This window comes from Pteropus alecto, unplaced genomic scaffold (assembly GCF_000325575.1).
Source record: "Pteropus alecto unplaced genomic scaffold, ASM32557v1 scaffold100, whole genome shotgun sequence".
Classification (NCBI taxonomy): domain Eukaryota; kingdom Metazoa; phylum Chordata; class Mammalia; order Chiroptera; family Pteropodidae; genus Pteropus; species Pteropus alecto.
Genome location: NW_006430723.1, coordinates 5647255 through 5670612, shown reverse-complemented (window position 1 = coordinate 5670612; position 23358 = coordinate 5647255). Strand labels below are relative to the sequence as shown.

The window sequence follows — 23358 nt, the reverse complement described above, 5'->3', positions numbered from 1 at the left end:
AAATATCTTGCTGTTGATGATGCTACCCACTATCTCCATCCCCTCTCCACCCACCCCACCCCCTTTTTTCTTTGAAATATGGACAAAAATGCTGAAAGTGTTTTTCATTTCATCAAAGAACATATATTACTTTAGAGGTTCGGTAAAATGTTGGTTTTATGCCCACCCCTTTTCAATCTGCCCATGTCTGAGGTGCTCCGGGAAGACGCACAATCGTGAGCAGCTTACGACACTCAGTGAGCAGTAGGTGCCTGTGCAAGCTCGCGTCGCACACTGCCTGGCGGAGGGAAGGAGCCGGGGCGCTGCTCCCCGCTCCCCGCTCCCCGCGCCCGTAGCCGCCGCCCGCGCCTCCCCGCCGCCCGCAAAGCATGAGCGAGCCCGGTCTCCGCAGCCGCCCCGGGCGCGAATGGCAGGTGGTCTCCGCGGACTAAAAGGTGGCGCCGGTCAGTGGTCCTTTCCAATGACGGACATTAACCAGGCTGTCAAATCCTGGGGAGTCGCGAGCCCCGAGTTTGGAGTTTTTTTCCTCCACCGCGTCACAGTCCGAACTGCAGAAGGAAAGGACAGAGGCAGGAAGGCAAAGCCCGGGCTCCGGCACGTAGTTGGGAAACTTGCGGGTCCTAGAAGTCGCCTCCCCGCCTCGCCAGCCGCCCTTGCAGCCCGGAGCGGAGCAGCAAAGTGAGACATTGTGCGCCTGCCAGATCCGCTGGCCGCGGACCGGGGCTGCCTCGGAAACACAGAGGGGTCTTCTCTCGCCCTGCATATAATTAGCCTGCACACAAAGGGAGCAGCTGAATGGAGGTTGTCACTCTCTGGAAAAGGGTGGGTAAGACACTTTTTAATTAAATTCTTTCCCGAAGATTTTTTTTTTTTCCTCCCTTTTCTTTGCTGCAGCATCTAACATGGACCAAATCACCATCTCTTTGATCTTTCCGTGGCTGTGAACTTTCTATGCTGCCCAGCTTTCTGCATGCTTAGAGGTGAACGTGTGGCTTTGGGGAGGGGGGGTCCTTTATTTCAATATGTTTATTTGATTTCTGCCCTTTTCTTCCCCTCCCCCGCTCCCTCTCCCTCGGAATAAAATATGATGTAGATTTCTGACCGAGCGCTTCCAATGGACATTCTCCAGCTTCTCTGGAAAGATTCTCGCTAATGGATTTCCTGCTGTTCGGTCTCTGTCTATACTGGCTGCTGAGGAGGCCCTCGGGGGTGGTCTTGTGTCTGCTGGGGGCCTGCTTTCAGATGCTGCCCGCCGCCCCCAGCGGGTGCCCGCAGCTGTGCCGGTGCGAGGGGCGGCTGCTGTACTGCGAGGCGCTCAACCTCACCGAGGCGCCCCACAACCTGTCCGGCCTGCTGGGCTTGTCCCTGCGCTACAACAGCCTCTCGGAGCTGCGCGCCGGCCAGTTCACGGGGTTAATGCAGCTCACGTGGCTCTATCTGGATCACAATCACATCTGCTCGGTGCAGGGGGACGCCTTTCAGAAACTGCGCCGAGTTAAGGAACTCACACTGAGTTCCAACCAGATCACCCAACTGGCCAACACCACCTTCCGGCCCATGCCCAACCTGCGCAGCGTGGACCTCTCCTACAACAAGCTGCAGGCGCTGGCGCCCGATCTCTTCCACGGGCTGCGGAAGCTCACCACGCTGCATATGCGGGCCAACGCCATCCAGTTCGTGCCCGTGCGCATCTTCCAGGACTGCCGCAGCCTCAAGTTTCTCGACATCGGATACAATCAGCTCAAGAGCCTGGCGCGCAACTCTTTCGCCGGCTTATTCAAGCTCACTGAGCTTCACCTGGAGCACAATGACTTGGTCAAGGTGAACTTCGCCCACTTCCCGCGCCTCATCTCCCTGAACTCGCTCTGCTTGAGGAGGAACAAGGTGGCCATTGTGGTCAGCTCGCTGGACTGGGTTTGGAACCTGGAGAAAATGGACCTGTCGGGCAACGAGATCGAGTACATGGAGCCCCATGTGTTCGAGACCGTGCCGCACCTGCAGTCCCTGCAGCTGGACTCCAACCGCCTCACCTACATCGAGCCCCGGATTCTCAACTCCTGGAAGTCGCTGACAAGCATCAGCTTGGCCGGGAACCTGTGGGACTGCGGGCGCAACGTGTGCGCCCTGGCCTCGTGGCTCAGCAACTTCCAAGGGCGCTACGATGGCAACTTGCAGTGCGCCAGCCCGGAGTACGCGCAGGGCGAGGACGTCCTGGACGCCGTGTACGCCTTCCACCTGTGCGAGGATGGGGCCGAGCCCACCAGCGATCACCTGCTCTCGGCCATCACCAACCGCAGTGACCTGGGTCCCCCCGCCAGCCCGGTCACCACGCTCGCGGACGGCAGGGAGGGGCAGTTCGACGGCACGCTAGACCCCGCTACCGTGGCTGTCCCCAGCGGTGAACACGCCGAGAACGCCGTGCAGATCCACAAGGTGGTCACCGGCACCATGGCCCTCATTTTCTCCTTCCTCATCGTGGTCCTGGTGCTCTATGTCTCCTGGAAGTGTTTCCCGGCCAGCCTCAGGCAGCTAAGACAGTGCTTTGTCACGCAGCGCAGGAAGCAAAAGCAGAAACAGACCATGCATCAGATGGCTGCCATGTCTGCCCAGGAATACTACGTTGATTACAAACCCAACCACATTGAGGGAGCCCTGGTGATCATCAACGAGTATGGCTCGTGTACCTGCCACCAGCAGCCCGCAAGGGAATGCGAGGTGTGATTGTCCCAGTGGCTCTCAACCCGTGCGCTACCAAATACGCCTGGGCTGCCGGGGCGCCCGGCGAGCGCCAGGCTGGGGTCTCCTTGTCTGTGCTCTAATATGCTCCTTGACTGAAACTGTAAGGGGATCGCTCCCAGAGACTTGACATTTTAGCTTTATTGTGTCTTAAAAACAAAAACGAAATAAAACACAACAAAAACCCCACCCCACAACCTTCAGGACAGTCTATCTTAAATTTCATATGAGAACTCCTTCCTCCCTTTGAAGATCTGCCCATATTCAGGAATCTGAGAGTGTAAAAAAGGTACCAATCATTGATTTTTTTTTTTTTTGTAAACTAAAATGTTTAAAATAAAATAGCATTTACAGTTTTTACAGACTGGTGTAACCTAAATGAATTGTCACCTGTGTTCAAGAGAAGCGACAGTTAAAATTTCCTTCCCTCTGTGTGTGTGGGGGAGTGAGGGTGGGGGGATTGGGGGGCTGGGGGAGGGTGGTGCCAGTGGCCAGAGGGAAGCCAAAAATTCAGGATCAAAGTATTCAGACTCAATTTGAAATATTAAGAAGGACAAACAGTTTATCGGGCTGATTTACTCCACATGACTAAGGACAAGAATAAGCAAGATCCTTTATATTATTTCTAGAAGGTACAGAGCAATCTAACCACTTTAAAGCTAGTGGAAGGTGGACTGAGGACAGAACATCATTGCTCAGCCTTTAAGGCAGAGATCATTGCCAATGGCTTTTAAAAGGCATTGCCAGAGAGTTTGTCCTGTTAACAAACATTTTTTGCAGTGAATATAATCATCTTTCAAATCAATTCAAAATATAACCCCCACATTCCCCTGGTTCATAATTCTCCTATGCCTTTGACTCACCAGACTTAGTAGCATTTGGGCCCTTTTCTCCTGCTCTCCCCTGACAGAGAGAGCCCCTCGGCTCCTGCTCTCTAAGGTCTAAGAGAAGTAAGGCTGAATCTCAATGCTATGCTTTCTGGAGCACATTGCTTAGACTGCAGCAAGCTTAGGGTCTCAGCAGTGACAGCACACTCCTAGTTACTACTATGGGGAACAGTCAGAAAAACTCTGCCTCACGATGAATGTCTACTGGGTAATGCCTTGTAGCAGGAGACTTTAGGGGCAGACTTGATGCAGAAGCGATATGTGTGTGGTGGGGTAGTGGCAGGAGAAGATCATCATGTGATCCTGTGTTCTAGTATTACTGTGATGGGATTAATTTGTTAACCTAGAACAGAAAAGCTGCCTCTTCTCAGATTGCCTTTTCGTGTAATGTTTGCTTTCCCTGTGTTTTATTTTTATTTTTTTTTTTCCCTGTGCTGGTATCAATGATTGCCCCTTCCCACCCCTCATAGGTTTCCAGGTCCATCGTTGACATTTAGGTTCTTTATTGAACTAAAATGAAGAGTAGTATCAGTTGGTGGATGCAGGGAAGGGGGAGGAGGAGGAGGGGTATGTCTATTGGATGAGAGGGGTCTTTCGCTCACTAATCATTTAAGCAAATGTATGATTGAAATAAACTCTCATGGATGGCAGATGGTGAACACTGAACCAACGTTGTCCACGCCCCAAACCCCTCTCAAATTTAGGTGCTCACTCCTCTGAATGAGCCTACAGACTGTCATCTTTCTGTTTTATTTTTCCTTTTTAAGAGAAGAGTCCAAATAACAGGAAGAGGGATAAGGGAAAAACATATATCACCATCTCCCAAAATTCAGTTGCCTCCAGCCACCTACCTAAAGAGAGGCACAATCAGCTGTTTGAAATGCAGAGTGCTATCACCAGGAGATTTACCTAAAGCTGAGGACTGTAGTAGATGTCTATTCTACTTATAGAGAAACTGATATACCTAATAATACTGCTTTTGAGAGGCCCTTTCAGGAGAAATATTTTGCAAATACCTCTAAGATGTTAAGCCTTGGGAATAGCGCCTCTTGCCTCTCTCCCTCTCTCTCTCTCTGTCTCTCTCTGTCTCTCTCTCTGTCTCTCTCTGTCTCTGTCTACACACTCTTGTCCCTTCTAGCAGCAGGACCCCTACACTCTCTCACACACACACACACACACACACACACCAGCTTAGGAGACTTCATCTTGCTTGTTTATAATTAAAACATGACATTATGACACACACCATGAACATAACACTCATTCAGACTGGTAATGTTCTAGAAGAGGGTGTTTTGAGAACTTTGAGGAGGGGTCTTGATCTTGATTTAGTCACAACATAATCACTTGGAGCTGCTGTTTTAAACAGTATATTACTTGGAGGGCGAGGGTGGCAGAGACAAGGATCTCCTGGGGATGCATCTCACGTCTAAAATTAAATCCCACTAAAGAGGCCGCCTCTAGAAGATGATATACCTTTTCAGAAAAAAAAAAACAAAAAAAAAAAGAATCCCCAATTGTGGCAATTGAAGGAAAGCTCCTTGGATTCCATTGACTTAATCTCCTCATAGGAAGGCTACTGGAATCTAGTGCCAAAAGCTGCTCTGGCTTGGTGCAGTGAGGGCTGTGCTGGATGCTTGTCGGGAAAGCGTCTAGATGCAAAGCCTTCCTAGCAAACATCAGAACCACAGGTGCCTCTACCTACTAGAAATATGGGTATCAGAAGCTGTAGAATTTATCTCCTATCCCCAAGGTGTCCCCCCTCCCTTCACAATGTGGCCATGCGAAAAAGTGAGAAAATAAAGGTGCTTTGTTTTATGCTGCTGCTCCCCGCCCCCACCTCCATAGGACTAAACATCACATATATAGATCTTAAATCCATGTAAATCTAATGAAAGATCATTGTAAAGAGGAATCCACGATCTGAGACCCGAACCAATGATGGCCATAGAAAGCTGTGTTCTTACTTTATGTGTGTATGTCTCTGTCTGTGTTGTGTGTCTTTGTAGGCAAGTAAATATGCTTCCTACATAAACAGAGGTATTTAGCTCACATTATTTTATTCTCCTGTGCCTCCTGGTATGAGAAATTGCAAGGGGAGGAAGAAGGCAAAAATAAGGGAAATCACTAGTTTTAACTAAGGTTTTGTGACACTTGAAATCTTTTCTTTCTCAAATTAATTAATCTTTAAGTGTCAAAAAACTTGCTCTGACCCCTCTAAGCAAACTACTGAGCATTTAAAAGAGAATCTAATTTTTAAAGATGTAGCACTTTTGTTGTTGTTGTTCTTCCCACAGAGGGTGCTAATCTCCTTATCCTGTGCTATCTGAAAAGAATTTAAGGCCACAGTTCACATCTTTCCCTGAGCAACGTGATGGATTAATCCTGCCTTTGCAGTACCTTCCTCGCTGATTAAAGTTCAAACATGGTATAGAGGTTTTTCGAATATTTATGTAGAAAAAAAGTCTTTTTCAAATGACAAATGACACTCTCACCCGTCTTAGCCCTGTAGTTTTTACACTGTGTCAGAGGGAGCAAGTAAATGAAACCCATGCTTCGTCCTTCCCCAGGTGAAAAGGCAGCCCTGACACCAAGCCTTCAGCCATGAGAGTTGAGGCCACCTGTCCCATACGCATACTAGGCTCCCAGGACTGAAAAGTTGCCATCACAAAGAAAAGGCTATTCCAGTAAAAGGAAATGTTTTGTTTTGTTTTTTTTTTCAATCCATTTTTTTAATATTCTCCCAAGCTCCTCAAATTTTAAGAATGCCTTACCTTACCTCCCTGTGTGCTGGAAGGCAGACATTTGGTATGATTTAGCATCAACAACACATTTATGACTATGTGTAAGTAATTAGAGGGGCAAATACCACTTGTTATTCCTCTCAAGTTTCCTAAGCAACTGCACACAGATCACTGGAGGGCTTCGGGGCCGCCTGTGTTTTTGAGTTATATTAATTGACTTGTCAGCAAGTTTGGCACCCTTTCTATCTGCCATGTAGAAGAGGGCACTGGTGGATCACATATCCTGGAAAAGTGAAAGGCATTGGATACACCTTTCGCAGGGAACATTATCGAAAGACCAGACTTTATATCTATTTTGGAGAATGGGTATTATGTTTCAGGGTAGTCAAAATAAGCATCCCTTTTCTCCTCTAGATACATAGTTATGCCGAATGATTTGAGTTTGCCACTGATGAAATGTCAAATAGCAAATTGTTGGCTGAACTGGGACTATTAAACAGGCTCCTGAAATCTATTTTGAGAGAAGTTTAAGATTACACACATACACAGCCCATAACATAGATATCACTAACTCTCTCTCTCTCTCACTATATATATATATATATATATCCACATATATAATCACACACATGACTACATTTGTAATTACCCTCCAACATGAACAAACTTTTACTCGGGAAAGGATCTGATAAAATCAGTCACAATTAAGGTGTAAAGGATTGAGTAGGCTGATGCTATTTTCAGGCTGATGGTACTTAATGAGTTGGTAGGTGCTTTGCAGGCTAGGGGATCTTCCGGGCAACCTATGCCATAGCAGAGCACACCCCTGCTACCTAATGGCGAGAGCCAGCAGAAGGCAATGTATTCTTTTGAGAGTATGCTCCTGATTAGTTCCAACTCAGGGTTAGGAGACTTTTTTTTTTTTTTTTTTAAGTAAAAATTGCTCCACTCTGATTTTTTCCCCAAGGATCCAGAAGGCAAAATTCTTACTCCTGACTAGGCACCATCTTCTGCCTTCCCCAATTAGACACATTTTCTGAAGGTCTTTGGTTTTCTGCTCAAAGGGCATGGCTATTACAACCTCATGGTTTGGTCAGGGATAAGAATGAGATGGAGGAAATAAGTTTATTGAGTGGTTACTTGGTATAGGAGGCTTTAGGCAATTTTAATATGTGAGAGAGGTACTAGGAACCTTATCTTTACATGAGGAAACTGAGGCTTAGAGATGTGAAGTACTTTGTGCAAAGTCACCCACCTAGTAACTGGGAGCACTGGTATTCAGTGGGTACCCTTTCCTTACACCCTGTTTCTTCTTTCCTTGAACAGTTGCCCCCTCTATTCCTTTCCCCACAGGGAACATGCTCACCATACTCTCCTTGGATGACATGCATACAATGCTCAAATCCCAGAATCCTCATGACTTTGTTCATTCTGGCCTCTGGTAATTGGGTAATGTGGGGTTCTGGCCAGAGAGAGACCTCCCATGTGCTTCCAGGAGCAGAAATGCCTGGGAAATAGTCCATTACAACCTCTAAGCAAAGGATTTTAGACTCAGAGAGAGTAAAGTATGGACAACTATATATCACCGTCGGAGATTTACTCACGTGTCTTTCTTGGTCATTAAATGGGCTATGTCTCTATAGCAATGGTTCTCAATGAGGGCAAATTGGCACCCAATCAACGATTGGTAATATCTGGAAACATTTTTGATTTTCATGTAAGTGGGTGGTCCTCCTGGCACCTAGTGGGTAAAGGTCAGAGATCCTTCTAAACATCCTACGATGCCCGCTCAACAATGAATTATTCGCCCTTAAATATCAAGAGTGCTGAGGTTGAGTAACTCTGCTCCACGGTATACAGTAATGTGGCTGTCTAAACTAGCATGCCGTGCTCTCGCGTGCTGAGAGCGGCCTTTCTTAAAAGTTAGATTTTGGTTCACTTAAATGAATTCTCTTTCAATCTTCCTTTCTCTTGCCAGAGAACTGGAAGTCTAAATTAAAAACCATCGGGCTGGGTTCTATTCAGCAAGAGGACCTGTAGTTAGCACAGGCGTCTGAAAGAACACACGGCAAAACTTAAATTAACTGGGACAAAACTTGTCACAACCCTTTAATTGACACTTTTTTTTTTTTTTTTTTTTTTTTTTTAGCAGCAATAGCTCATTTAAGAAACAAAAAAAGAAGTTAACAGTGGATATTTAATTAACAAGAAAGAAAATGAGATACTTGATATTTTTTTCAGGAAGTGCTCTGAAGTCTAAACAAATTCAGTCCACCTTCCTGTGTTTTTTTTCCCCTTCTCCAACCAATCCTGGAATGTCTCTGAGGCGAGAATGGGCTTCCGTTTAAAAAATCAGTGTGCTTTGTTGAGTGAGTAGTGTGGACATATTAATCAGGTAAATGATCTCAGACCTCAGAAACAGGATGGTCTGGAGATGAAGGCATCGCAAACTGAAATGTATTTGGGGCCAGAGGAGCAACACAGATGAGTGAGGTTCCCAGATATACTGGAGAGTTCACTTAAAAAAAAAAAAAAAAAGGCACTTCACACTTGACAGGTCCTGGTTAATCACAACACTTCAGCAGGCCAGGTCAAGTATGTGCTCTGGGAGTTCAGGGTCCAGAACTGAGAAGATGTGGTCCTTAAACCTGGTATTACTACTCTACTGCCTCAGATTCACCTGATAATCATCTTACTGCAACTGGCCTCTGTCTCTCTGCCTTTAGGATGGTTCATCCAGGTATTCCCTAGGAACCCTTCCAGTCCGGCTTCGACATTACCATTTTTCTAACAACAAAACAAATGTGGTTTTTAAGCTATTGTCACTTAACCAGAAAATTAAATTTCCTCTAAAGTCCCATTCCCCAGAAATTCTGCTCCATCAGGCTTACATGCAACTGAAGGAGAAAAGGCAGATTAAAAAAAAAAAAAATCATAGAGAGACAGGGCTTCCAAGAGGAGGTGGGCATGCTGGAAAGCAGACAAGAAAGCACAGGCATGTGTGGGTGGGAAAACAGAGTTTTTAAAATGTGCAGAAAGAGATGAAAGGAAATCCTAGAGAGGCTACACTCACACTCACCCACACGTGAGACCGCAGACACAGGGATGTGCTATGAAGTAGGCTCAATAAGAAAAAAGCTGATGAATGCCACTGGGCTGGGGGCGGGGGGCAGAGAGGGAGTACAGAAAAATGTTTGTACAGGACTCCTAAAATAACTTACTACATTGTGAGTAAGTGGTTACAATTAATATTAGGAGTTCGGAGCCCTTTCGTGCAACGTGAAGAATTGGGAGGAAAGGAGAGGAAGATATTGGGACAAATAAAAGGCAAGGTGGGAGGAAGCGGGGAAGAGGGGAAGAGGAAAAAATCAGAAAGAGCAAGAGAGGGAGTTCCAAGATTTGTGCTTTATATTGCTCGAATAACATCATAAGTAGCTGTAATACATCAACTCAACTCCTCCACCCTTTTTAGTCATTTCTTTATTCTGATCTACCAGGTTGGCTGTTTGCTTCTTCTCAATGTAATGTTGGAAATTCATTTTTTCCCCCTACATGATGAGAAAAAAATAATCCAATGTCTAGCTGCATCCTTTCTTTTCTTGCTTAGCTAGGAGAATGCTTCTCAACTCTGGCTGTGCATTGGAAAACCACTCGGGAGCTTTAATAAATACTGATGTCTGGGTCCTTCCCCAAGAGATTCTGACTTAATTGATCTGGAGTGTAGTTTTGGCAAAGAGATTTTTTTTAAAGCTTCCCATTCCCAGGTGATTCCAGAGTTCAGCCAAGGTGGAAAAGCACTGGGCCACAGACTACAGCATGTGCAGCTCAGCTATCTACAAGACTCACAAGTCTGACAGCAGTTTTTTCAAAATACGTGGTAGGCTGGGGGCTGGGCTGGATGGCTTTAGTGTTGTGTAGCAAATCACACTTTGACTCTACCTGGTGGGGCTGATACTGTGAGAAAGATATGCAAACAGAGATGTGCTTGCAAATTGTTTCTGAGCACTCTATAGTTTACAAAGCACTATTTACAATTAATTATTTTACTTTAATTCTCCCAACAGTCTCACGAGGCAGACACAGACTTGTCACTTTTTTTTTTTTTTTTTAAGACAAAAAGTCTTACATTGGAAGAGGTTAAGTAGCTTGCCCACGGTCAGTGCTACTGCCAGGCCTGGACCCAGTACTGCCTCTTCTAAATTCTGTGTCCTTCCCCTTCCACCGCTTCATTTTCCTTCTCTGATTGATTGTGTCATTATGACACAGGACTGGTCCTGCTCAAAACACGAAAGTCAGCAAAGTCTTCTGGGAGAAGTCCCGGAGAATACACGACACAAATGTTCCCACACGCTCCTTTTCCAACGGCAGACTGGCAATGACAAAGTCTGGCATCACAGTCATACCACTGTCCCTTTGTTTCCCCACCCCACCCCACTCCATGCCTGAGTTTCTTTTGTCACAGCAGCCTCTACGATATCTCAGAGAAATTCAAAAAGATGTTAACTCTTTCCAAATATCCCAGCACTAAAATTTCCCCTTTCCGCTCAGCCCACTGTCATCGACTCCTTTGCCAGCAATTCTTTAAAGGATGTGAAAACTGAATCTTAGTAGAAAATTGATGAATGGATGGTGATAACAATTCTAGTCAGATTTTTGCACCTTAAAAAAGGATCTCTGGGAGAAATAACCTAAAGAAATTGTGCCACTGTTGGCTTTTCAGGTACCGAAACAGCTGGGAGATGTATGTTTGGACATGAGATCCGTCCTCGGACCCCTCAGATGAAACAATACAGGCCGTTGCTCATGTATAAGAACAGATCAGCCAACAGTTCACAGGGCTTGTAATAAAGCCTGGATAAAGATTGAATCTTCCCGTGTACTGTATCTCCTTAAACAAATGTCCTCTTTAAAAATCATGTATTATTAGCTGTTCACCATCAGTATGTTTACCTTCAATTAAGAATACTCGATATTGCAAACTACGTGTGGCAAAGACCCTTATCTCAGAGATACCATAGGTAGCCTGGTCTAAAAATGAGAAGGTGGCAAGTGGGAGCTAGATTGGTCAGGCACAAAAATGTCTGGAAAAGTCAAGTTATACACAATAAACAGAACAAAGCAGCAATCTGTCTCTAGCTGGCCAAGGCAATCCTGTCATCTGTCCTTCAGCTGCAGAACAACCAAGCACTCTGTGATTTTGTCTCACTGTCTTTGCTCCACAGTGATTGCATTTGTGGTGAAATCTATGTTTCCCCACTACTGTGTGTGTGTGTGCGCATGCGTGCGCATGTGCATGTGTGTTTTATTCTAAAAATAATGGTCCTTTCTGCAGTTTAGCCTCACTCTTTTGTTTGATGTCTCAATCATTTTTATCTGAGTTTCTCATATTGATTCTTTTTTGCACTCTATTTCAAAAATCATAACGGTTCAAAAAGAAAAAAAAAAAACATACCGTAGGGAAGAAGAGAAACCATATTGTAACAGAAATGCATCTAAAGGTAACATATCACTCAGATTTTTTAGTTATAACTATATTGGTCAGCTTATTCAAATTAGCACAACATTTCTTGTTCAGGAATTAAGTAAATACGTATTGAGTGAAAAATGGGACAATTTAACCTGAAGGCGAGACATTAGCCAGAGGACTGCTAAAAGTCTAAATCTGCGAGCCTCACTATGAACATGTGCAGAGGGGGTTTCCCCTTCATTCTGACCATTCGCGAAAGGCAACCACTCCCCAAGGGGATTGTTTAATATATATTGTTCTTATTAGGTGCCTGGCAACCTACTAAATCCTTAACATTTTCTCAGTTAAACCCTGCAACAAACCTACATCCCTTCTTGTCCAGATAACTATTAATATCCTCATTTTACACATAGGTAAACTGAGGTTAAGAGAAGTTCCACGACTCGTCTAAGGTTCTTTTCTAGTCACTTTCCATTGTAGAGACTGTCATGTGTTGACTTTAGACACACAACGCTTGGGTTCAGATTCTGGCTGAATGAATTTGGTAAGTCACTAAACCTTAACTTCAAATCATCCTCACTTCCTTTGTCTATAAAATGGAGATAGGATTGTTAAGAGAATTAAATTAGTTATTGCTTGTGAAGTGCTTCGAACAGTGCCTGGCAAATGGTAAGTATTAGATGAGTATTTTTCTTTTTTCTTTTTAATAAAAGATCAACAAAAAACAAACAAAAAACAAAACGAAACAACTAAGATCACACAGCCAGCGAGGGGCTGGGTACAAAGCCATGCTACCCTCTTTTTCTTCTGCGATTAGATGATATCCAAAAATCTGAGCTCCTGAAGCACTGGGCCTAACAGAAGTTTAGGAGGCAGAGTGGAGTCTGGAGGTACCAACGGCTCTCCTGGCTTTCTTCGTAGATTTGCATCTGGCTCACGTTCGACTTTGTTCTGGTTCTTGATTGGTTTGGCTTTACCGCTGAGGACAAGCAGCACTGGAGAATGAACCCCACCATGGAACAGGCATGTGTCTGTGCACACGAATCTGTGCACACATGTGGGTTTGACACCGTCTTCCAGTTTCCACAGGAATCGAAGGCTGGTGTTTAGTTTGAGGATCCATTATTTATGTGGGTCTTTGGCGAGATGGCAAAACTCACTTCCATGTTTGAGCTGTTTGCTATATGTAGTCAATTCCTGAAGGTAGAAAGCTATTATAGAGCTTGCAATTGTTATCCAGCTCCCAAATCCTTATTTAATATTACCAATATTAAATCATACTGGTCCTCCTGACACTAGGCATACATCTTTTGCTGTAACAGATTTGCTGGTGTTTATTTAAAGATGTTTTTTCCTCTGTGCACTAACAGCTCCAGTTTGTTGCTGTGCAAGCAAAGTGGCAAAAGGAGAACACGTCTGAGGTAGGCTCTCTTCTGAGAGAAGGGCTCAGGTATCCAGAGACAGAATCCAAGTTCCAGCTTTGCCACTGATTGTGGCTGGCTCTTGGGCAAGTCAGTTCCACCAGTCGAGGCCTTTCTCTTCTCATCTGCAGTAGTGAGTTCTGGCTTTCCTTCCAGCTGTCCGATTTGGTAGACAGGGTGGGAGGTAAAGCACGGAAGGGAAGTCGGAGTAATTTCGAACACATTCTCCCTCCTGAAGCTTATCAATGGATAAGGTTATGAATTCATCAAGCTTCCTCCAAGGAAAGATTCCGCCCTCCTTGGAGACCTACTTAGCACCACAAACAGAGACTGTCTTTGGTTATAGGGAACACGCTAGTTTGTACCTAGAAAATTAGATACTAAAATTAGGAAGATGAGTCTGTTCCTAGCCACTACCTGTTCCTTGTGATTCACTCACTGCATAATCAGAGAATGTTCTGCCCCAGCTTTGGACAGGCATAATGGGCATACTTTGGCCAAAGTGAAATCCCAATACGTGAATCATACTACTAGGGAAAGCTGTAGCTATTTCGAAATTGAGGACACTCTTCGGTTTAGTGTTTTGTGTCTTTGCTGACTTGTTTTATTGTTGATTTGTTTGTTTTCTCTCTTCTTTCCCTCCCTTTCTCTTTTCCTCCCTCCTTCCTTCTCTTTCTTTCTTTCCTCCTTCATCTCTTCCTCCTTCTCTACCTTCTTCTTTAAAAAATATTTTTTACTGAATTCATATTTATAAGTTATACTATGCATTCTTAAATAGGAGGGGAATACTTAACCACAGAGGAAAAACTAGTTCTTGAGGAGGTCAAAAAAATCTTATTTGTTGTATGTAAAAAGGAAAGATATACACAGAGTGTAGAGTGAACATATATACAATGTAACTGTGGTATTAAAATTTCAGAGTGAGCAGATAATTAGGAAAAATGTCTAAAAAAATCTCTTTAGGGGCAGATAAGGAAAAAAATGTTTGAGAAACACTGAGAGACAGACATTGATTAACATGGGAAAGAGACAACAGCAAAAAATTAAAGCGCCAAGTCGGGTCACCAATTTAAGCCTTTGAGAAGGTCAAATGAGGTCCCGGTTCTTCTATATTGAGAACCGGAATTCGGAGATGATTTGAAAAGCCAAGTTTTATTTGATAAGCTTGGTCTTATCAGCCCCTCCTGCACTCAACGCCTCCCAGAAGTGTCTTTATTTGGAGGCTTCAAGATGTATTAGAAAAAAACCTATTGGGTATGGAATTAATAGACAGAGCCCTGGTCCTGCCTCTGCCATTTACTGACTTAGATAAAACACCACCTTTCTGGACCTCAATTCTCTTGTCTATAAAATTCAGAAATGATCCTTGCTCAGCCCTGTTTCACGAGGATCTGGTAGGATGAAACGAGATAACGTAAGTGACAACTTGCAAAGCTGGGAAGTGTGCAAAGATTTAAGCGGTAGACAAAGGAGGGTGTGACATGTGGGGTGCTACCTACACAGTGTGACTTCAGAGGGTCACATGCTTCCTGCTCTCCTCCACAGGTGCTGAAGTTCCTGCTGTTAGTCACCGCTCTGAATTAAGTCCCTCGTGACTCCTCTGTCTGAGCACATGTAGCAGGAAGGCAACTAGGCTGTGTTCGCTCCTTGAGGGAAGCGCCCCTCTTTCACTTGACTTTGTCCCTCACCATGTAGCACGGAGTCTGACCCAAGTGGGTTCAGTGGCCTTTAGGCAGCTCATTATTGCAGCTCCATGAACACTGGCACTTACATCTTTAAAATGAACATACCAATGGCTGCCTTGCAGGTTCCTGGGAAGAATATCAGAGATCAAGTGTGCTGAGTCAGCCACGGAGCTGGCTGACAGTAAGTTCTCAAGTAATGTTAGTCCCCACCCTGTCACCAACATATAGTTACACACTGTGTTTATACAAAGAGACTAGAGGAGAATTGAAAAGCATTGGGAACAATAGTTTCTAGATATGGATTTTGAGAAGTGGCTCTAAGAGGTTAAAGAGAACATTTAATTAGAATATAAAATTATCTCCTTAGAGGGGAAAGCTGGGGTATAGATTAGCAACAACAGTAAATGGGAAGGAAAGGAGAGAGCCCCTTCTTTTTCATTCAGCGTCAGCTAGAACACTTCATTAAGGCAAGGCGTTAGAAGACTTGCCTCAGGTGACTGCCCTTTTATAGTGTTTGTTCAATATCATGTTTTTCCTCAGTTCTGTCAACAGATTCAATCCCAGTCCTCTTTTCTCTGAGCATACCTCTCCCCAGCAGCATATACCTGGTAGATCTCCCGAGAGCTTAAATTGAGATTTCTGGAAGAAGGTGGGGGCAGGAGTCAACCTTGCTTCAATTATAATCCCTTACTACAGCACATCACTGCCATCAAAAGTGCATGAGTTGCTCTTCTGAGCTCTCCTGCACAGGCTACTGCAGTGGTCCTACGTCTGTCGGTGGATGAGACTCGGTGTTCTTGGACTCCACAGCCAGGCAGCCCAGAAGTGCAGCAAAATCCAGTAACACATTCAGCAGCCAGCAGCCTGCCGGGCTCCTCTGGTTTACCCAGGGCTACCAATCCCAAAGAACAGAACGAGGATGAAAGCAGATGGGAAAGAGGGAAAGGGTCTGTTTGTGTTTTTATTTTTATTTTTATTTCTTTTACCAGGCTCAGCTTTTTGGGAAAAAGAGAAGAAGAATCGTGCTCTGAGCTGGTATCCTGCCAAGCTTCCTCCCCTGCCTTGCTAGTCCAAGTACTCCACCGTCTGTGCAGAGTGTATAACAGCAATTTCTGGAAACACACTGAAAAGTCTGGGCCATTTCAGAAGCAGTAGATTCCGGGTATCTGTGTGACGGGGTTTTAGGGATTTTATCTCTCACCTTAATTCTTTAAAAAACTGCCAGCTTTGAAGCACATCTGTTATCAACAGCTTCTGTTTGTAAAATGATACCGAAAATATCCTCTCTAGAGAAATTCCCAAATCTCCTCTGTAGTTCAATGCTTTCACTGACAGTTTGGCTCACAGAGTACGACTGTGGCAAATATTAAAGAATGTTAATAAAAAATGAGATAAAACACCTATGGACCTTTTTTCTTTTTTTTTTTTTCTCAAATTTTGCTTTGCTCACTACTAAAATGTATCTTGACAGAAAATTTACTTCTCTGATTCACATCATTTCCCAAAGCAATTTTCCAACAGCAAACATAAATCTGTGGCGATTGCTAAGAGGTTTTCAGTACCTGTGCTAAGGAGGCCACGGGGTTGCAAATATTCGTCTCACCTTCAGGTAAACACCGTCACTTGGGTTCTATCACTGGGGCACCCTGGGTAGCAAGGAGCTAAGGGTGAAAGCCTGGAAACGAGCTTTTAGTTTTCTCACATAAACAGGTTTGGTGGGGGAGATGGTTTGAGTATCAAGATGGAATCCTGAGACGGTAATTAAGTCATTAACTAAGACAATAATTGCCTAAGTCCATATAGCTGTGTTCTCAGATGGGATGAAGTACTGTAAATGCAACGCCTTTACACTGCACTGAACTCGGACCTGGTTAACGCAGGGCATTTACACCAGATCAGAGATGTGAGTTCAGCACGCGTCATGAGATAAAATGTATGCTCTTCTTTTTGTTGTGTTTGCTTTGTCCTCAGCCTTTAGGACTCTAGAAATCGGTATCGGTATCACTATCCTCATCCTCCTCCTCTTCCTCCTCCTCATAACTTTTGGTACAAACAGATCAATTACCATCGAAGTGTGTTTTGATTGTGTACACAGTGAATCTTCTCTGTAATGCTATATGTAATGCTATATGCAATAGAGTAGAATTCAGTCTATGGACCTAATTAGATGGAATCACATAAAATAATATGTGATAGCACCTTACAAGCTGTAAGTTTTAATGAAAAAAAAAATAAGGCACTGTTAGGGGGTCTTCCTGGTGTGTCCAAACCAACCCAGAGATGCTGAAGGCATTTCTATCTCCCACCCTATCCCCACACCTTCTCTGTCTTCTCCTTTCCTTTCTACCCATTCAATCTTTCATAACAAAACAATATCCAGTTAGAGTTCTAAAGATATCTATGAAGCTTAAGCTCACTGTGGCCCTTCCTCTCTCCACCAGAAGGTACTAGAACATTCATTAGCCTTGGCACCCACGTGTGCCAGTCTGGACTGCCCCAGGATATCTTCTTTTTATTGTGTATATTATTAATTTACTTATGTACCAGGTATATATGTTTTCTGTTCCGTTACACAATATACATGGTCAGAGGACAACTCATTTGCATCAGTTCCATTCAGTTAGTTTTTAGGCACCATCAGTGAAGCAGAGACAGCAAGATATGGCCCTGTTCTCAAAGCGATTACAGACCAATGAGACAGGTGCAATGTCCATACATATGATGACAACCAAATGTGAAAAAGGATGTATACTATGATACAGGTATATCAAAGTCCTCTGACAACACAGCAAAAAGAGAGGGTTTTTTTTTTTTTTTCAATTTGGGGAATGGGTGAGAGAAAAAAGAAAGCTTGATAAAGATGGTCTATGTACTAGGTCTAGCTAGGTGGGTGGGGTTTGACAGGCAGAATGAAGGGAAAGGGCCTCTCGAGCGAACAATCCATAATATGCAATAGCATGGAGGCAGACAGGTAAAAGAGAAGCACTGGCCAGACGCACTGGCAAGGTGCTCAACAGCCTGTCATAATTTGATTTGTTATAAGTGGATACTCAATCAGCAAGACAATCTAGAATCTAATTTTGTTCCATTTCCATGTGAAACGTATCCTATTTATAACAGAATGAATTAGTGAGAAGACAATTAACCACTCATATCCTTGCCCTGTACTCATCGTGAGAAGACTAGAGCGCAGGGAAGTATTTCCTAAGTATTTCCTGCCGAGGGGAGCTTTCACAGAGTCATTATTAAATAAAAGGCAGTATTTGAAGGGGGTCACTAGAGCACCCAGAGCAGAGACACATTGTTGAGACAGTCTTTTGAGGTTGAAAGAGTAACGTGATTGCAGCCAACAGGGATCTGGAGAGGTGACAGGATCTCACATGGGAATGGCTATGAGGGGGCTCCACAGGAGGCTGGGTCATGGGCACCCATGGGTCCATCTTCAGAAAAGACTCTGGTGACCAAACATGTCATGAAACAGCAGTCCTGACTGCCTTTAAGGGACCATGTGGACACAGATAATGATCAGGTAAGTGGCCACCATGTGGCCTGAAGATCTGAGCACCATTCCTGAGAGTTCTAGATCAATATAAGGCCTCTAGGAACAATGCATAATAAAGAGGATTTGACCTGGTATGAGAATCCTTATAGTTAATGTCCCTGATAAAAGAAAAAGCTTCAAGTAGATTAGATGAAATTTTATTAGAAAACAAAAGGCAAGTGAAATACTTTCACTTTTGTTGTGAAGCAAACTTTATACCCATTACATTTATTTTTATCTCATGAACCATGTCTATATAAGATCATGCTAAGACAGTAGCTAAAATATTACTGGTATTCTTTATAAATTTATTTTTGGAAGGTCATCAGTCAGGAGACCATCTAATTCCATGTTAAACTTAGAATGTGTGGTAAACATCCTTGAGGAAACCTTGATTTGCATTCCTACTGGGAGACCTATCTTGTCTGAGTTTTGTTCATTTATCTGAGTGCCCAGCGGGCCTGGGCTTATTGGGATAAAATATAGGGACATATAGCAACTGATGACTGGGTCCCCAGACTATGACTTTTATACAAAGACCAGAAGCAAAAGTGGCTATCAGCTTCTCTATGAATGTCCTAGAAGAAAAGAGAAATCACTCTGACACAAAAGTGTTAACACATCCAGGTTTGATCTTTGAGGAGCTGGTTGCTTGTCATCAGAAATGGATATTTTTAAGTATGATATTGGATGCCCTCCTCAGTGTCCTTCAACCCAGTTTGAGACCAAAGATTGTAATATGAGGAACACCAATGTGGTAGATGCCGCTGGCAATCTATCTGCTCAGCAACTGTTCTCCGTCTTCTTTGTACATGGTTGTAGGGTCCGTCACCATGACAAAGGCTAAAAGCGTCATATGCTGGTTTTGCCAGCTTCCTTGAAGTCAAGTCATAACTGACCAGCGGGATAGATGTCTGTTGGAGAACTTCTCAGTAATACTTTATGCCTAGAAAAAAAAGTGATGTGTAGAAAAGGGACCGCCCCTCCCTTTTGGGCCACAGCCAGGCATCCTAAATAAACAAGTACAAAGTTGGCTGAGGTAACACTGCTGAGAGACATGGAAGGGAACTAGGTCTCTGATGACACTACTGTGCCCCACCCAGTCTAGCCTGGAACATCCACCTCTAGGCCTACTGCTATGTGAGATAATAACTATTTTTCAAGTCACTAGAAAGTGAGTGATTCTATTACTTGCAAGCATACTCATCTTGATCGATCAAAAAGCAAAACCATAGAGCTAAAGTATTAAAGAGCCAAAAAAACAAAAAACAAAAAACACAGTGTCGCTCAGGGGGCAGGGCCGAATCCTCCTTTGCTTCTGTGAGGATTTCGAGGGATTTTCAGAGATGATGAAAAGAATGCAACTAAAAGTCAGAGATAACGGAAGGAATGGTGGTGATGTCTTCACAACAGTGGAAAGGCCAAACAGTGAAAATGCAACCTCACTCAAGAGGAACTGAGCACTAGAGAGGAAGCTACAGCAGAGTGGAGGGTGGAATGGCCACCGCTTCTGTCCTGCTCGGGCTCTGTCATGGGAAAGAGGGAGCTGGGGGAACTTCTTAGGATCAGAGCTGAAAACTACTGCCGACACCTTTACTGTTGCCAATCCCATCCCTTGACTGTCAACACTGACACTGGGTTGCCTGAGGAAGGGACTGCTCATCTTCAAAGGAGAGTAAGACCCGGCAGAATTGTACTATCTAGAGTTAGGCCTCTTAACTCTCTAGTAAGATAGCTTGTCATTTTAACTCAACTGTTAATTCTCCATTTTCATCGTCCAAAAAGTAGAACTCTATTAAGACACTGAAATCATCCAATAAGAACTTGGGCGGGACCACTGAATTTACAATGCCTCTTGGGGTAACTGCTCTTGAAGCAGAGACACAGGATCCCTTCCACTTGTGTTGCCGTGAATAAGAGTACTCTGCTCGCACTAACTGTGCCATGGTGAGGGAATCGAGACAATGCAAGTGCAAATACCTGGCATGAGGCCTAGGGTTAAACACCTGATAATTAATGGTCAGCCCCTTTTCCTTTCCCGTCTCCTCCTCCTCTCCTCCCTTTCTTTTTCTAACTCCTTCCATTCTTTCCCTTTCCTTTCCCCTTCCCCTACCCTCATCTATCTTTACTTCTCACTGAATGTTCAGCATATGCAGTAGCTGGAAAAATATCCTCCTTCCTGCATGGCTAGCTGTGCTTGCAGCTCTTCTTACACACTTTTCAAATACACACTTCCCGGCTGCCCCTAGCTGTAGCAGCGGTCAAGGGGAGGGGTAGACAAACTGTCATCATCTGTTATGACTCATGGAACATCTTCCCACTGAAGCAATGCCATAAAAGTGGGTACTGCCCTAGCTTATCAAACAATATTCATTGAAAACTCAATTCAAATAGTTGCAAGTTTCATTTCTGGGGCTGCATTTGGGAGGTTACTCCCTCTGTACGTAGCTCTCAGGTCTCATTATTAGCTCTCTGATTCTTTACCCACAGACACTAATGTACACTCCTTAGAAAATAACTTCTTAAAACCATTTAATGACACATTTTAGTGAATGGAGTCTTCATTCTCATGTCCTCTTGCTTAAAGCTAAATTGTATATTTCATATTAAAATCATTTGTAAGATACTCATTCCTATCTCTGTCTCTCATCCTTCATATCCCCAAAGCCTGATTTGGAAGATCACATAGATCCCACTGATTCAGAAGCTGCCCTTTTGAGCTCTAATGACTTCACCTCCAGAAGCGATTCACTTAATAGTCTTGCATGCAAATGAGGATAGACTCAGTCTTTGAATTTCCAATGAATTTATAACCCCAGACTGGGCCTTGACAATGCACTGTCTTAACAATGCAGACACTTGAGTGAACACCCGGGAATGTTTCTGAATATGTCTCAAGTAAAATTAATCTCTGGTCACCTTGAGGATTTGCAATCCCCCTGGATCAATGGAGCCAAGAGAAGGCATTTCAGCTAATAGCCAACAACATTTTATGACTCTCTTGAGAAGGCAAAGAGGAACGATGGTGCTTCCACACAGCATTTCAGGAAGAAATATTTCAGAAAGGAAAACCTATTCACCAAAGGGAACAAGCAAAATTCGGTGAACTCTGTGTTTACTGAATGCCTATCTGAGAGTCCTTTACCAATTACATTTTGCTTTCTGTTTTAAGAGGTAAAACATAAAAGAAAGGGGGAAGGTATGCAGACGATAATACGAAGATCAAGGCTAGGCACTCCACTGGTATGCTAAGGGACACTGCACTGAAATATTTTATTTACATGTATGCTTCCCGGTAGGGCTCAAATCAAGGGTAGGTGCCTATGTCTTTGCTGCATTACACTAGGCTCCAGAACTTAAGGTGATATGTATAACCCCATTTACGTGTTGACCTCCTCAGGGCAGTGCGTAAACAAGTTAGCAGACAGTAACGGTGGACAAAGCTCTAGATTCCAAAGCTCATAATCCATTATCTGTTCTGCACTTTAGAGTTACAAAGTGCTGATTCTTGCACACATGATCCCTCAGCAAGAAGGAGAAGGAAAGAAAAAAAAAATTCATATTGTTCAAAGTCAAACAAGGAGACAGGCCCTGACCTTGACATTTATAGAACCTTATGTCATTTACTCCTTATAAAAACAATACTCAGGTAGGTATTGTTGAACTGTTGAGAAAAGTGAGATTTAGAGAGACTAAGTTTATGCCCAACACCCCCCAGCTAATGCCATTCTTCTTACTCCAAATCTGACAATAGTCTTCATTATAAAACAGGTATAAGTAGGAAGGGATTGATCCCTACCTTAAGGTGGGATGACCTCTGATTTTCTTCACGTGACTCTCCCAGGAGTCCAGGGTCATGACAGAATCTTGGTGCAGTGACCACTGTATCACACTTGAACAAGGAAAAGTACAAGCATCCCTATTCGATAGGATGTAAGGGACCATGAAAAATCTCACACCCATAGAAATAGACTCTATTGATATAACTTTTTGTTTCTGTTGGTAATTCCATTCCACCCACTGGCGAGTGCCATCAAAGCAACAAAATGGGAGCTAAAGAGTTGGAACAAAAGAGGTGTAATTTTTAAAAGGGAAAAAAAGAAATAGTATAATATTGTAAAATCGTACATATAACAGCTGAAAGAAATCTTCAAATCACTAAATCTAATGCCCTCATTAAACAGATGAGAAAGCTGAAGCCCCTGCAGGCAAATGGTTTGTCTACGATCACTGGGAGAAAAAGCAGCAGTGTCAGCACTAGATGCTGCAGTCAAGCCAGTACCTATCCTGGGGATAATACTCAACCCATATTTGTGCTATAAAAAGACACACAAAAGAAATACAAGTCTTTGAGACAAATTTCATACCTTTGATCTCTATTACACACCCAGGCATGGCCATTCCATTGCCTGTCAATTTTCCATCTTCTTCCTCTCTTCTCTCTCTTTCTCTTCCTCCCTCCATCCTCCCATCCCCCACGCGCGCGCGCGCACACACACACACACACAGTGAAATACAAAGTCACAAAGTACCAGGAGATAAACGCAAATTCAGCCTCCAGCAGAGTAATCTATTCTTCATTACTGCTTTTTTGGAAAGAAGAGTTTAGTTTGGGATAGTTTACAAGATTAACCATAATCCTTCCCCCTAGATGCATCCATAACCTTTGACCTTGCTGTTCCACAACAATCCTGGACTTTCTTTGGCCAATGGGACAGCAACAAACGTGCCACAAGTGGAGACTTAGAAAGCGCTTGCACAATAGGACATGTCCTTTTGCTGCTCCTGGGAACCCTGAGATCCCCACCATGTGAACTACTCAGGCTGGCCTGATGGATGATGAGAACATCTGGCCACCCATCCAGCAGACACATGGG

At 43.8% G+C, this 23358-nt stretch overlaps 2 protein-coding genes across 7 annotated transcripts in view; one reads left to right on the top strand and one right to left on the bottom strand.

Annotated features, from left to right (window-relative positions):
- The window catches only part of CTNNA2 (catenin alpha 2), a 988991-nt gene that overhangs the window by 315221 nt on the left and 650412 nt on the right, over positions 1 to 23358 (bottom strand). The window lies entirely within an intron of this gene.
- On the top strand, positions 232 to 3092 carry LRRTM1 (leucine rich repeat transmembrane neuronal 1). Its single transcript, XM_006905229.2, has 2 exons — positions 232 to 822; positions 1094 to 3092. Exon 2 carries the CDS (start codon positions 1153 to 1155, stop codon positions 2719 to 2721), a length of 1569 nt encoding a protein of 522 aa, XP_006905291.1. The 5' UTR covers positions 232 to 822; positions 1094 to 1152; the 3' UTR covers positions 2722 to 3092.

Bases quoted from the DNA above. Each gene is read 5' to 3' on its own strand.
- LRRTM1 (XM_006905229.2), top strand. From the start codon at position 1,153: ATGGATTTCCTGCTGTTCGGTCTCTGTCTATACTGGCTGCTGAGGAGG.